The sequence below is a fragment of the Chelonoidis abingdonii genome, chromosome 2, assembly GCF_003597395.2.
Source record: "Chelonoidis abingdonii isolate Lonesome George chromosome 2, CheloAbing_2.0, whole genome shotgun sequence".
In the NCBI taxonomy this organism is placed as follows: domain Eukaryota; kingdom Metazoa; phylum Chordata; order Testudines; family Testudinidae; genus Chelonoidis; species Chelonoidis abingdonii.
Genome location: NC_133770.1, coordinates 296,877,386 through 296,891,957, shown reverse-complemented (window position 1 = coordinate 296,891,957; position 14,572 = coordinate 296,877,386). Strand labels below are relative to the sequence as shown.

Here is a 14,572-nt window from a genome sequence, read left to right as displayed (position 1 = left end):
AGCAGTGGCTCTCAAACTTTTTTACTGGTGACCCTTTTCACATAGCAAGCCTCTGAGTGCGATCCCCCTTTATAAATTAAGAAAACTTTGTTATATATTTAACACCATTATAAATACTGGAGGCAGAGCGGGGTTTGGAGTGGAGGCTGACAGCTCACGACCCCCCATGTAATAACCTCGTGACCCCTTGAGGGGTCCCGACCCCTAGTTGAGAATGCCTGAGATATAGCAACCCACCTTAATTACACCAGAAACACTGCATGAAACAAGTGATGGACAACCGGCCCATCCAACCCTGGGTGTGAGTGGGCATCAGGCTGCTGGCTTCAATGGGGTCATCCTCACTTACACTGCAGAGTGAATTTGGCTCAGTACTGCTCATGCTGAAGGATGAATCCCACAAAGCTCCCTTCCGTCAGATGAAGAGTGATGGGATGACACAGCATCTGTCTGCAGAGGAGTCACGGACAGCACTGGGAGGAACTCACAGGGGATGGCTTGGCAGTAGAGCAGGGGAGATGCTGTGCAGCAGTTCACATTCCCCCTCCCCCCCCACCCCGAGTTTCACACTGTGAGTTTAGGATTTAACTGAAACCATAATGCCAAAACAGACGCTCAGGAAAACTTAGCCAGGTTTTGAGTCAAAGCCAGGAACTACCAAGCAATCCACCAGACCACAAACAATAACTCCTAGCTTTTATAGTGCTTTTCTTGGTAGATCTCAAAGTAAACTGAGGCACAGAGAGGGGAAATGACTTGCCCCAGGTCAGTAGCAGGGCAAGGAAAAGAACCAGGTCTCTTGTATCCCTGTCTAATGCTCTAACCATTAGGATACACTGCTCCCCAACAGTTATGGAGCTGGGAAGACTGTTTATTACACTGTTCATAACCCATTCGCTGCTACATTGGCTCCCTTGGTCCGCTTGCTGAATTCACCTGTTGTCTCTCATCGTACACTTAGATTGTAAGCACTCTGTCTCAGGGACTGTTCTTTAGTTAAATGCATGTATCGCACTTTTACAATGGGGTGTCAAGCCCGAATTGCTGCCTCTGGGCATAACAACAACAAGATCCATCCCTGGCACCTGGAATTCAGTCTAGGTTCTCTCCAAACTCAGCTCATGCTTATCCGACTCTCTCCCCAAATGCAACCCAGCTTCTCTCCAAATTCAGGCTAGACTCATGTCAAACTCAGACCAAGGTCATCCCAGATTCACCCTCAATTGTACTCAAATTCAACCCAGTGTCACAGAACAACTCACAAGCTTCCAAAAGTCTGCCAAGACCCATATCTGTAATTAATCCCACATCTCAGGTTTGTGCAGCTCCAGTCCCTATGCTATCAGAGACCCAGGCCTTCAGCTGCTGTATATCTATTGGCATTGCTCCATCAGAATCCACTGTAACTTACTCCTCTCTGCAGTGCTTTAGGGATATCAGTGGCCTATAAAGCTCTGTTGAAAATCAGAATCAATCCAGTTTCTATTTCAAAAGTATCTAAGAGAAAGTTGGCCATTAAAAAAGATAAATACATTTCAGGTTGCTTGCCTCCAGGTAAATAAAAGAACTGCTGAAACAACAGGGAAGCACATTTCACAAACGCTGAGACCACAAAATAACCCTATGCTCCTTCCAGCCACGTCCTCAAAGTGCTGAGAGGACTGCACAGAAGGGCTAATCATGCGGACGACCTTCATCTAAACAGCTACAAAATTAACACGTAATAGAGAAATAAGCACAAGAAGCTTCCCCTTATCACTAAGATTACATCTGGGGATCCAATACAGAAAGACCCCATAATAATAGAATTCAGTCCCCTATCAACGGGATGAAAGGGAAATACAATGTTGATCCATTAAGATGCCCCCTCGTTGCTGCTACCCAGATTCTCGGTACAGGAGCTACCCTAAAGTTATCTTCCAGCGCTCCTACAGCTGGGGAGGAGGGGGACCCAGGCTCCACCCCTACCACATGCTGGCTAGTATGCCCATGCCAGAGTGCTAGGGGAAGTACTCTGCGCCAGGAACAGACGTGGTGCAGGGTACATGCCTCGCCCAGCAGGAGGAAACCATAGACAGACTGTAACTCAGAAAGCCAGCCTGCAGCAGTGCACTGCCCCTTGCTCAGGGGAAAGGTAAGCAGGATTGGACACTGCGGCTGCGGCTGCTGTGGAGCAGGGATGGGCAAACCAGACTCAATAAGAAACTGTAGAAACTTCATTTAAAACGCACACTAAAACCAAGCTGAACCTCAACACAAAACCCTTCTGAGACAGGAAAAAGTTCAGCCAGCTGCCCCCTCCCTCATCTTATTTTTGCCTCTCCATATCCAGGTTCTGGCTCCAGCAGCCGGGGCAGTGCAATCCCAGAAGCAGGATCTCTTACCAGGAAATCTCATGAGATTTCCAGCCCAAATACTTAATTTCAGAAATTCTGAGTGGCTCAGAGCCCCCTCTATTTAGAATCACAGAGTCAGACCCCAGATTTGCAAATTAGGGAGATTTGCATAAACTGCTGAATGTGGGGGGGCTTGTCTGAACTGAATTTGAATTCCAAAACTTTCTTGGCGCATCAATAGTTTGGTGCATCAAGGGAGGCTGCTGGCTTAAAAAGTGTAGCTTCCTCATGCTACAGGGGAAATACCACTTAACTCCTTATATAGGATTGTCATACTCAGGGTGCTTACCAGCCACAAATGAATCCATATCATCCACATTTCGCAGAGTGGGGAATGAAGCAGAAAGCAGTTAAATAGGGTTAGCTCAGGTGGGATTAGGCCAGCACAGTAAGGCTGGCCCCACAACGAGCTGGGGGCTTTACAAGATTCTGAAAGACATGCATCTCCAGCTCCACAGCATCACCAAGCCCCATCTCTGGGCTTTGCTTCAGTGACACCTGAGAGAACAGTACATCACCTGTTCCTTTAGGTCTCCCATACAACCACTATAGCAGGGTCTCCTTACATAGTGAGCACATCTGAGAGGCAGCCCAGCATGGCATGGCCATAGACACAGACACAACACTAACTCTGAGTGATGGGGAAGCATGCTGGTTACTTTGGGCCTAAAGGTCCTTGCCTGGAGGTCCAGCAGAGACAAAATATATCAAGTGAATACAATGCAAATACAGACAAGCCTTGGGGCTGATCTCCACCATTTTAACTAAATCCTGTAGCCTTTTATTTTATTTAAAATGAATTTTGCCATATGGTATTACACCACCATGGGTTCAGCTCCGGTGGCTACAGTTTTAAGCTTAACAGAGTCAGCTTTGCTACAAGCTTTAGATTTAGAGTCTAGTGTGGCTGGAGTTATACTGGCATAAAGGTGTTTATACCAGCGCAGCACAGCTTTCACTATAAACACCCTGAAACCAGAAGAACTGCCTCCACGTTCAAGAGCTGCATCAGTTTTTCTACCGATTTAGTTAAATCAGAACAAGACATGACCTTAGTCTTGCTAATAGACACCTCCCTTTTCCTCAGGCTCACTACTCCTTTCCCACTCCATCTTCGGAAGCAAATCTGCAGTGGGTCTTCATCATCAGCCCATGCCCCAGTATCAGTGGGGGCTGGTGGCTGCCATTCAGTGAGTCTCCATACTGGGCCCTGGTGCATCCCTGCTTCCTGCCCCGCAGCGGGGCTTGGGCATGGATCATGGCAGGAGTAAAGTGTGACATCACTTTAGGCCCCATTGCAAGGGAGGATACATACAGCAACCACCATCATGGTCATCACTACGGTTTGAACCTGGGCCTTCCCAAGCTGGGAGCCTGAGCCTCCGCTGCTCAAGCTAAAAGATTTGTATCCTCTGCAGATCAGGCCCAGGGAGGAAGGTGGCATAACACATACTGAACAGCACTCCACTGAGTGGCACGCGATGGGCACCAGCTAGCACATCTGAGCTCAGCCTGGCACACAAGCCCAGCTGCCCCAGGAAAGTTGGAAACGACTTGTACAAAACATCGGCCGGGCCGATCACTTTCACACAGCCGCTGTCTCACCCCGATCAAGTCTACATGGCTGGGAGCAGGGCAGTCACTGCCCATGCAGCAAAGGGTGGGAAGCTAGGGTGGCTTGTGCCACAGTTACCATTTCCTTCTGGCCATTTAGAGGCCTTGCCAGGATATCTAATTACCCCCACCCCAAGTTGGAGCTACAATCCTATTAAATCACTGCTTTCTGGCAAGACCGGAAGGGACATCGGGGACTACTCTAGGAGTCATTCACCACCCTGGTGAAGTGGGTTAGCAGCTGGACCTGCCTGGGCCTAAGCAAACACAGCCAACACTGTGTCTTTAAAGCCACTTCAGTGCAGATGTTGTTTCCATGGTAACTAGTGGACCAAATATATTAGTGTTTCTAATAATAAACCAAACTTTCAACTTGGAAAATGTGCTTCCCTCACCCCTTCTTCCTTTCCCCTCTCTTTTCCTAAATTAAACCAGCCTTTACTGAGCAAGATGTAATTAGTAAATAACTGAAAGGGGCCTAGTAACTCCTAGTGCCCGAGCAGATGGAAGTGTCACATGAGGCGCGGTGTTCAGCTGCGAATCAGCGCGCGTCTGGGATCTGCGCAGAAATGGCTGAATTTTTTTTTTAATCAACCCAAATTAAAGACATTGGGATGACTCTATGAACCCCTGGGAGCAACGCCCCAGCAGCGACTTTGCATGCGCTCCGTATTCCCGGAGACCAGGCATGACTCTGCTCTGGAGCTGGGATCGGCTCTCAGAATCTGTTACTTTTTCAAACACTCTCGTTGAGACCCAGTGTTTGCTTCCCTTTAAATAAAGAAGCGCGCACACACACACACACACACACACATACACACACACTCAGCCCCCACCCTACTCCCCAACCCCTTCAAACAACAACCGAGTCAGCAAAGCAGTACAAACCCTTTCAGGATCTACCAATCAGAGATGATCAGCAACCAGAGATCGCACCAAGGTTGAAAGGGGAAAAGGAAGGGGTGGAGAACGTGCAAAGATTAAGTGCAGGCACTGACAACAGTGCAGATGCCAGCCTGTGCAAGTTCCCTCCCTGGTTCCACCAACATTCCTATCCAAATCCATCGTGCAGGAAAAGAGCGGAGCGGGGGTGGGGGGGAGGCCCCTGAAACCAACAATACAATCACTGCAGCAGCCACAGCAACCCAAATGTATTCCACTGTGCAGGCTCCAGCTCACACTGCAATTGAGGAAGGGGGAGTAGGGTGACCCAATAGCAAGTGTGAAAAACCGGGACGGGGGTGGAGGGCAATAGGTGCCTGCATAAGACAATGCCCTGAATATCAGGACTGTCCCTATAAAATCGAGACATCTGGTCACCCTAAAGGGGAGGGAGGGTGGCAGGAGGGAAATTTGGGGAGACAGGGGTGGGATCTGCTCTCTGTTTCCCAAGGGCTCGCTGCCCCCGAACATCCTGACTTAAGGAATCGGTGGCACTTCAATGCAGCAGGCTTCCTAGGTTGGGTTTGTTTTTAGGTCACAGCCCGTCAGCGGCTTTGCCGGGTTCTCATCTTTCTATATTGCAATGTCTACACGCACACATGTTCGAAAGCTCGTCTCTCTCGCCAACAGAAGTTGGTCCAATATAAGATATTACCTCCCCCCCCTTGTCTCTCTCTCTCCACACACACACACACCCCTCCAGCAGCATCCTGGTCCCTCCGCCTCCCAGCAGCCAGGCTGGTATTGGCGATTGATTGTCATTTAAATGTCACCGCTGGATGCTGTGCCATTCTGGGCTGGGATTCTTTTCCCCCCACTCCTTTCTTTCTTGGCATTCTTTCATTCTTTCTTCATTGTATGTTATTGGCAGGACTTACCATGTCTGAGCTGAGCTGGGCTAAGATGGCGAAGGTAGAGAGTCTCTCACAGAGGCATTTAGTTCGGAAGGAATCGACTGGGACTGTTCGGCAGCCGCGCCAGGACCAGGCACCAAGCTGGGAGGAGGAGGAGGAGGAGGATCTGTTAAGGGAGGGGGTGGCAAAGTGCAGAGAGGCGAGAGAGAGACAGCAGAGAGGGAGAGAGAGAGAGAGGGAGAGACAGAGTGAGAGGAGGCAGCAAAGAGAAAAACCATCACCAACAAAATGCAAAAGAAAGAACCAGAGCACTGACCCCCTCCTCCTCCCCACATGCTGGGAGCATCACCACCCCCCACAAGCTGGACTCCCATTCCCGCACACAGCTGCCCTCCCCATCCCAGAACACAGCTCCCCTCCCTCAGCAATACCCCCACCACAGGACAAAGCTCCCCTCCCCCAGCAACACCCCATCCCAGCACATAGCTCCCCTCCCCCAGCATCACCCCATCCCAGGACATAGCTCCCCTCCCCCAGCCTCACCTCATCCCAGGACACAGCTCCCCCCCCCAGCATCTCCCTCATCCCAGCATACAGCTCCCCTCCCCCAGCATCACCCCATCCCAGCACACAGCTCCCCCCCAGCATCTCCCCCCTCCCAGGACACAGCTCCCCTCCCCCAGCATCATCCCATCCTAGGACACAGCCCCCCACCCCCGCATCTCCCCCGTCCCAGGACATAGCTCCTCCTCAGTATTTCCCCCATCCCAGGACATAGCTCCCCTCCCGCAGCAACACCCCATCCCAGCACACAGCTCCCCTCCCCCAGCATCACCCCATCCCAGGACACAGCTCCCCGCCCCCAGCATCTCCCCCATCCCAGAACACAGCTCCCCCCCCAGCATCTCCTCCATCCCCGCATACAGCTCCCCTCCCCCTACATCTCCCCCATTCCAGCACACAGCTCCTCTCCCCCAGTATCACCCCATCCCCAGACACAGCTCCCCCCCCAGCATCACCCCATCCCAGCACACTGCTCCCCCGCACAGCACCACCCCATCCCAGGACACAGCTCCCTTCCTCCAGCAACACCCCTTTCTAGGACACAGCTCCCCTCCCCCAGCAACACCCTCATCTCAGCATACAGCTCCTCTCCCCCAGCAATACCTCATCCCAAGACACAGCTCCCCTCCCCCAACAACACCCCCATCCCAGCAGACAGCTCCTCTCCCCCAGCAACACCTCATCCCAGGACACAGCTCCCCTCCCCCAGCAACACCCCATCCCAGAACACAGCTCCCCTCCCCCAGCAACACCCCATCCCAAGACACAGCTCCCCTCCCTAGCAACTCTCCATCCCAGGACACAGCTCCCCGCCCAGCATCTCCCCAATCCCAGGACACAGCTCCCCTCCCCCAGCAACACCCCATCCAGGACACGGTTTCCCTCCCACAGCAACACCCCATCCCAGGACACGGCTCTCCTCCCCCAGCAACACCTCATCCAGAACACAGCTCTCCTCCCCCAGCAACACCCCATTCCAGGACACAGCTCCCCCATCCAGCATCTCCCTCATCCCAGCATACAGCTCCCCTCCCCCGGCAACACCCCATTCCTGGATCCAGCTCCCTTCCCCCGGCAACACCCCATCCCAGCACACAGCTCCCCACCCCCAGCAACACCCCATCCCAGGACACAGCTCCCCACTCCAGCATCTCCCCCGTCCCAGGACACAGCTCCCCTCCCCAGCATCACTTCCATTCCAATACACAGCTCTCCCCACCCCAGCATCACCCCCATCCCAGGACACAGCTCCCCACCCCAGCATCATCCCCATCCCAGGACACAGCTCCCACCCCCCAGCATCACCCCCATCCCAGGACACAGCTCTCCCCACCCCAGCATCACCCCCATCCCAGGACACAGCTCCCCACCCCAGCATCTCCCCCGTCCCAGGACACAGCTCCCCTCCCCAGCATCACTTCCATTCCAATACACAGCTCTCCCCACCCCAGCATCACCCCCATCCCAGGACACAGCTCCCCACCCCAGCATCAAAACCATACCAAAACACAGCTCACACCCCCCAGCATCACCCCCATCCCAGGACACAGCTCTCCCCACCCCAGCATCACCCCCATCACAGGACACAGCTTCTGTCCCACAGGAATACCCTCAACCTGCGCACACACCCCTCCCCACATTCAGGACACAGCTCCCCCCCATCCCAGTACATCAAAGTTCCCTACCCCATCATCACCCTCATCCCTGCATGCAGCTCCCTTCCCCCAGCGTCTCCCCCGTCCCAACACACAGCTTCCCCCCTGCGAGCAACACCCCCATCCCAGCACACAGCTCCCCTAATTATCCCAGCACACACAACTACCCTCCTTCAACACAGCACACACAGCCCCCCTGCACAGCTCCCATCTCCCATCCCAGCACACAGAGCTCCCTTCCCTTTCTAAATTCGCACAGCCCCCCATCCTCCATTCCAGCACACGACTCCCCTCTCCTTTCCTTCCCCTCCCATCCTTATGGAAAGCTGCAGAGTAGCTCTTGTCCCGATACTCTTCTGTTCTCACTCCCATCTGTTCCCCACAAGGCCAAGACAGGGCTGTGTGGCCCACCCCAGACCCCACCCCAACCTCCCCAGATCTGGGAGTAGTGGGACTCCAGGAGGGGTGATCAGAGAGGACTGCTGGGGCACGAATCTCACCTATCCTACAAAGGACACAGGAAACAGGGAGTGGGACCCAGGGATCCAGACCCCGTGAGCTGACACAGGTGCAGGGAGGCTGGGGAAGAGAGAGCACAAGAGGACCTGAAGATGGAGAAACACCCTGGGGCATCTGGGCTTGATGCACAGAGGGACAGGCATAGTGGAGGGTTGTTTTTTAAAAGTCATTCCTCCAAGGCAAGCATCTGGGACTAATCTACTTTGGCTTGGGGCTGGCTGAGGGAGCCTGCTGCTGCTCAGGGATGGGGGTGAGGGGAAAGTGACCAGGGGTGGGAGAAGGGGAAAGAATCATAGAATCATAGAAAATCAGGGTTGGAAGGGACATCAGGAGGTATCTAGTCCAACCCCCTGCTCAAAGCAGGGCCAATTCCCAACTAAATCATCCCAGCCAGGGCTTTGTCAAGCCTGACCTTAAAAACCTTTAAGGAAGGAGATTCCACCACCTCCCTAGGGAACCCATTCCAGAAGCTGGGAGAGAGGGCGGAGGGTCTTGGGCATGAAAAATTGCCTCTTAGGCATTAGTAAAAGTAACCTGGGTCAGCAACATCTATCCCGGTGAGGATTAGAGGGAAGGAGAAGTTCCCTGTGTTTGGGGACACTGCCAGGTAGCCTGGAACGTGGGACCTCCTCCACTCTCCCTGGGACTGCTCCATCATGCCCATAGCGTGTGCTGCCTCAAGCTAAGTGCCACACTCTCAGCCTCAGCCCCCTGCCTCCTTGCTCCAAAAGCCAGCAGAGGCTGAGACAGCAGAACCAGGAGAGATGGAAAAGACCTGCCAGAGCAGGATTCTCCCCTACTCTAGTTGGGCTGATTGTACAGGTCCCAGGCATGGGATTCTTCCTTTGGGCGACTGTTCCATAGCCTAACACATCTCACTGTCTGAACCTTCTCCGTGGAATACAGTCGTGGAATCCTTCCCTCGCTAAGCCTCCACCAAGTTACTCTACGGGTACGTCTAGACAAGAGCCATCCAGCTCGGCTTGTGGGGCTTGGGAAGTGGGGCTTTTTCATTTGCTGTGTCGATATCTGGCCTCAGGCTGCAGCCCGGAGTGTAAGACACTGCAGCCAGGAGTGTAAGACACTGGGAACTCTGGGTCCCAGAGCTCAGGCTCCTGCCCCAATCCAGAAGTCTTTGCCAGCCCAGCAATGAAACAGGCCAGCCACGGGTTTTTCTTTGCTGTGTAGACATAGCCCTAGTTACACCCCCAGACATATCCTAGATACAGTCTAGCTCTGCGTGGCAACTGAAAGCAAGTTGAATTATTGTTCCTCTTAGCACAAAGAAGCCTCGACCGAGATCAGCACCGCATTGTGCTCCGTGCTGTATAAACACATTGCAAGAGACAGTTCCTGACCTGATCTGCTTACAACCTAAATGGACGAGACAGGCAAAGGCTGAAAGGGGAAACTGAGAATTATCCCCCATGTTCATTAACACACTTGTGCACACTGGCATGCCCAGGACATAAATGTGTGATGCTGGTCATTTTACTGCAGCCTCCAGTTAAACACCACAGTTGTGCTGTGTTCCAAACCTTTATGTGGCATCAGCAGTGCCGGGTTTACAATGGTTCCAGTGGATCCATGCAGCCAGGCCCATGCTCAGAAGGGGCCCCGGCTTGTTCCACTTACACTGCACCCCGAGACCTCACTGGCTCCCCCTGCCCACCACTTGCTCTTCTCAGCCTGTCTGCCAGCTGGCTGACAGCTCCTCTCTGCCACGTCTCAGCCCAGCAGACACAGTCACCTCCCAGCAAGGCCGGTGAGCACAGCTGGAAGGCAGGGTGCCAGGGAGTGAGTCTCTTGGGGGCTGGGGGGTGCTGGGCTATGAAGGGGTGGGGAAGATCTGTGTGTGTTGCGGCACTAGGGAGTGGGAGTTCTGGGCAGTTGTGGTGGGGCTGTGGGTAAGGGTGGTGTTGTGCAAGGGGCTGTGCATTTGTGGGTGGGTCTGGGGGGCCTCAGGCCATAGGGAGTGGTGGGGGCTGTATGGTGTGGCATGCGCCCATCCCCAAGGGGAAGGGACACACTGGCAGTACAGGGCTGGGCAGGCCACTGTGCGTCTGGCAACTGCTGGATTGTAAATAGTGCCCTCGCATTGGGCGGAGCAGGGCCAGCCTTGCCATGCCATGCCCCATTGTCTCTGGCTGGCCCCTCACTCCAGGGACTGACCTCCCTGCACCATGCTCCATTGTCCCCATGGGGGCCCACAAATATGTTTGGCACTGGGCCTACAAACGGTTAATCCGGCCCTAGAATTTTCAATCCCGTTTGTTAACACGTATGAAAGAGTTACCCAGTGGTCAATGTGTGTTCCAGGTCCCCCTCTGTGCCAACCCACAGAGGACAGGAGCCGTTACATCCCCAGTTACAAAACCTTGGCGCTTCAGCTTAAGTTGCAACAGCTCTTGTTTTTAGCGATCCCCGGTTCATTGGCAGGCTTGTTGGCCAAGATGGCGGCCATCGTCTAAGCACGACTCAAATGTCCAGTAGACATTCCCCAAAAGGCACGGCTACCAAAAGCTGGGATTAATGAGACCAAACTGTATGTGCTGAGAGTTAACCACTCGTCATCTCAGTAAACATTCAAGCATTGCCTGACCAGTCTGAAACCAAGCTCAGGAGATGGGAAAAGAGAGGCATTGAATTAAGGAATCATGTTGCTTTTTAATGTGTTTTGGTTTTGTTTTTTTACGTAAATGGGGAAACTCCATGCAAAGCATCACGAAGTTCCACAGCTCTAATGCACCCACTGTGAGGGCCAGATAGCCCCTTCCTGCTGCTTTCATGGAAGGGGTAAAAACAATGGGAACTGTTGGAGGCTGGGTGGGATGAGTTTATGTGCAAACTCTCAGGGCTCCATCACAGCAAAGGGAAGGGCATAGCAGCAGTATCCCAGGGAAATAGCTGTGAGAATTAGTGCCACACTCCAGCTATGGGAGGCTCTCTTTGGACAATCAGCCATCCTCTGAGGAGAGAGCTAGTGAAGGATGCCAGCAGAGCCACAGGCAGTATAGCTCCAGATGGAGCCATGCTGCTATGGAGCCCAGGGCATATAACAGACGGACTGAGCTTCTGCACAGATGCCCTTGCCTTTGGCAGATGCCTCTTGATCTGTGGGAGCTCCTTGCAGGATTCAGGCTGTCCGTAGCTCAAGAGGTCTGTACCACTCCTACAACACAGCAACTCTCTCCCTGTGTCACAGAGTGGAACCTCCTTCCGCAGCACCCTTCTGCCTGATCTGTGGGCAGGCAAAATCTGGGCCTTGGTTTGAGAGGAAGAGCAGAGAAAAGGGTAACTGAGTTGAAACTGAAATGCAAAAGTCTGAGCATGAACAGAACGAAGCAGAATCAAGGAGCTTAAACAGCCCCCTCTGGTACTGAATCCAAAGAGTAGCTTGGAAGAGGCTAAGAACTACACCTTCCTCTGTATCACCTGCAAACCAAAATACCCTTGAAGAAGCAGAAGAAAATGGCTTCTTCCAGCCAGATGAAGCACAGCAGGTGGAGATAGCATGATGGAGACATAAGAAAGCACAGGAAACTGGAATGTAGGAAGAGTAGTGAACAGGAAGCGATGCCATAGGATGGACGACAGTAACAGTCACATTTCACAAAGCAAATAAGGGCTCAAGGATCAGGCAAACAGCCAAAGTTTGTTGTCGCTTGGCTAAAAGAAGATATGTATCACAGTGCTGAGTATAGCAGTCACTGGGCACTTTGCAGCTACATGGAATTAAGAGTCCATTCCATTCCCAAATGGCCACTGACAAACAGAGAGGGAGCATACATGATGTTGGTGTACATAGATTCATAGATTATAAAACAAAAAGGGACCATTCATAGAATCATAAAATATCAAGGTTGGAAGGGACCTCAGGAGGTCATCTAGTCCAACCCCCTGCTCAAAGCAGGATCAACCCCAACTAAATCATCCCAGCCAGGGATTTGTCAAGCCTGATCTTAAAAATCTCTAAGGAAGGAGATTCCGCTAACTCCCTAGGGAACCCATTCCAGTGCTTCACCACCCTCCTAGTGAAATAGTGTTTCCTAATATCCAACGTAGACCTCCCCCACTGCAACTTGACACCACTTCTCCCTGTTCTGTCTTCTGCCACCACTGAGAACAGCCGGACTCCATCCTCTTTGGAACCCCCCTTCAGGTAGTTGAAGACTGTTATTAAATCCTCCCTCACTCTTCTCTTCTGCAGATTAAATAAATCCAGTTCCCTCAGCATCTCTTCATAAGTCATGTGCCCCAGCCCCCTAACCATTTTCATTGCCCTCTGCTGGAGTCTCTCCAATTTGTCCACATCCTTTCTGTAGTGGGGGGCCTAAAACTGCACACAGTACTCCAGATGTGGCCTTATCAGTGTTGAATAGAGGGGAATAATCACTTCCCTCGATCTGCTGGCAATGCTCCTACTAATGCAGCCCAGTATGCCATTAGCCTTGGCAACAAGGGCACACTGTTGACACATATCCAGCTTCTCATCCACTGTATTCCCCAAGTCCTTTTCTGTAGATCATCTAGTCTGATCTCCTGCATAATAGAAGACCAAAAAACAGCCCTGAATTAATTTCTGTTTGAACTAGAGCAGCTCTTGTAGAAAAACATCCTATCTTGATTTAAAAATTGCCAGTCCTAGAGAATCCACCATAACTCTTGGCAAGTTATTCAAACAGTTAATTACCCTCTCTGTTAAAAAGAAGCTGCACCTTAGTTCTAGTCTGAATTTGATTAGCTTCAGTTTCCAGCCATTAGATCTTGTTATACTTCTTTCTGCTAGAAGAACCCTCTACTATCAAATTGCTGTTCCTCATGTAGGTGCTCATAAACTGTGATCAAGTCACCCCCTAACCTCTTTGTTAAGATAAACAGACTGAGCTCTTTCAGTCTTTCACTATAAAGGCAAGTTTTCCAATCCTTTAATCATTCTCATGGCTCTTCTCTGAACCCTCTCCAATTTATAAACATCCCTTTTTTAATTGTGGACACCAGAACTAGACACAGTATTCCAGTAGTGGTCAAACCAGTGCCAAATACAGAATAGAAATATTTATTCAACATTTCTAACTTTTCTGTATTATTATTGATAATTCTACCATTTCCATCTAGTAAAGATCAATACCATTGTTAGGATTTTTTTTGTTCTTAAGATACTTATAAAACTCCTACTTATTGTCCATAATTTTGCTGGCCATAGAGTTCTCTTGCTTCCCTTATCAATTTTCTACAATTCCTAGCATCTGATTTATATTAATTTCTATCAACTTCCACTTAAAACTGCTTTCACTTCACCTCTAAACTAGATTTTTTTTTAACCAACACAGCCTTTGTTCTCAATTGTGGCATCTAGTAAAATGTTCTTTAAAAATTCCCAATTATCATTCACATTGTTCTGTTTAAATTCTTTCTCTCTACTGATTTGGTTTGTCACTGTTTTGAGCTTTATGAAATTGGCCATTTAAAAACACACATGTATATTACTAGTTTGGACTTTATTCTGTTTGCACTTCACAACTGAATGGATACATTTGTGTTAGTGATAGACCTGACCCCATATCTCAGCTCCAGTTACCTCCAAGCTTCAAAGCAAAGTGGGTATGGATCTGGGCTGCTCATCTCTACTGGTTCAAGCTAAACATCAGAGCCAAACACTCCTGCACTGTTCCAATCCCCATTTCTAGACGTGGCAAAGCAACTCATATATTTAAAGCACATAGTGGGACATATTTTACAATAACCATGCTTTGCTCTTATAGGACATGATCCGATGTCCACTGAAATCATTGGAGAGAGTCCCATTGAGTTCAATGTACATTGGATCAAAGCCATATAGCTCTTATACTAAAAGCCACTATAAATTACCAAAGGGGTGGTGTGGGATATCCTGGGTCAGATGTTCAGCTGATGTACATCGGCATAGTCCACTGAAGTAAGTGGAGTTATGTCAATTTACAACTGCTGAGAATGTGGCCCCCTACTATCAAAGATCACTGATTAAACATCTCAATCATCTTAAAGT

The 14,572-nt window shown here is 50.9% G+C and overlaps 1 protein-coding gene across 4 annotated transcripts in view; it reads right to left on the bottom strand.

Annotated features, from left to right (window-relative positions):
* Positions 1–14,572, bottom strand: part of LOC116838821 (adhesion G protein-coupled receptor B1) — a 177,887-nt gene that overhangs the window by 96,825 nt on the left and 66,490 nt on the right. For all 4 annotated transcript variants that reach the window (XM_032804392.2, XM_032804369.2, XM_075063294.1 and 1 more), the window contains one exon: positions 5,831–5,972. In XM_032804392.2, coding sequence (XP_032660283.2) covers positions 5,831–5,972 — 142 coding nt within the window. The remainder of the gene's footprint in view (positions 1–5,830; positions 5,973–14,572) is intronic.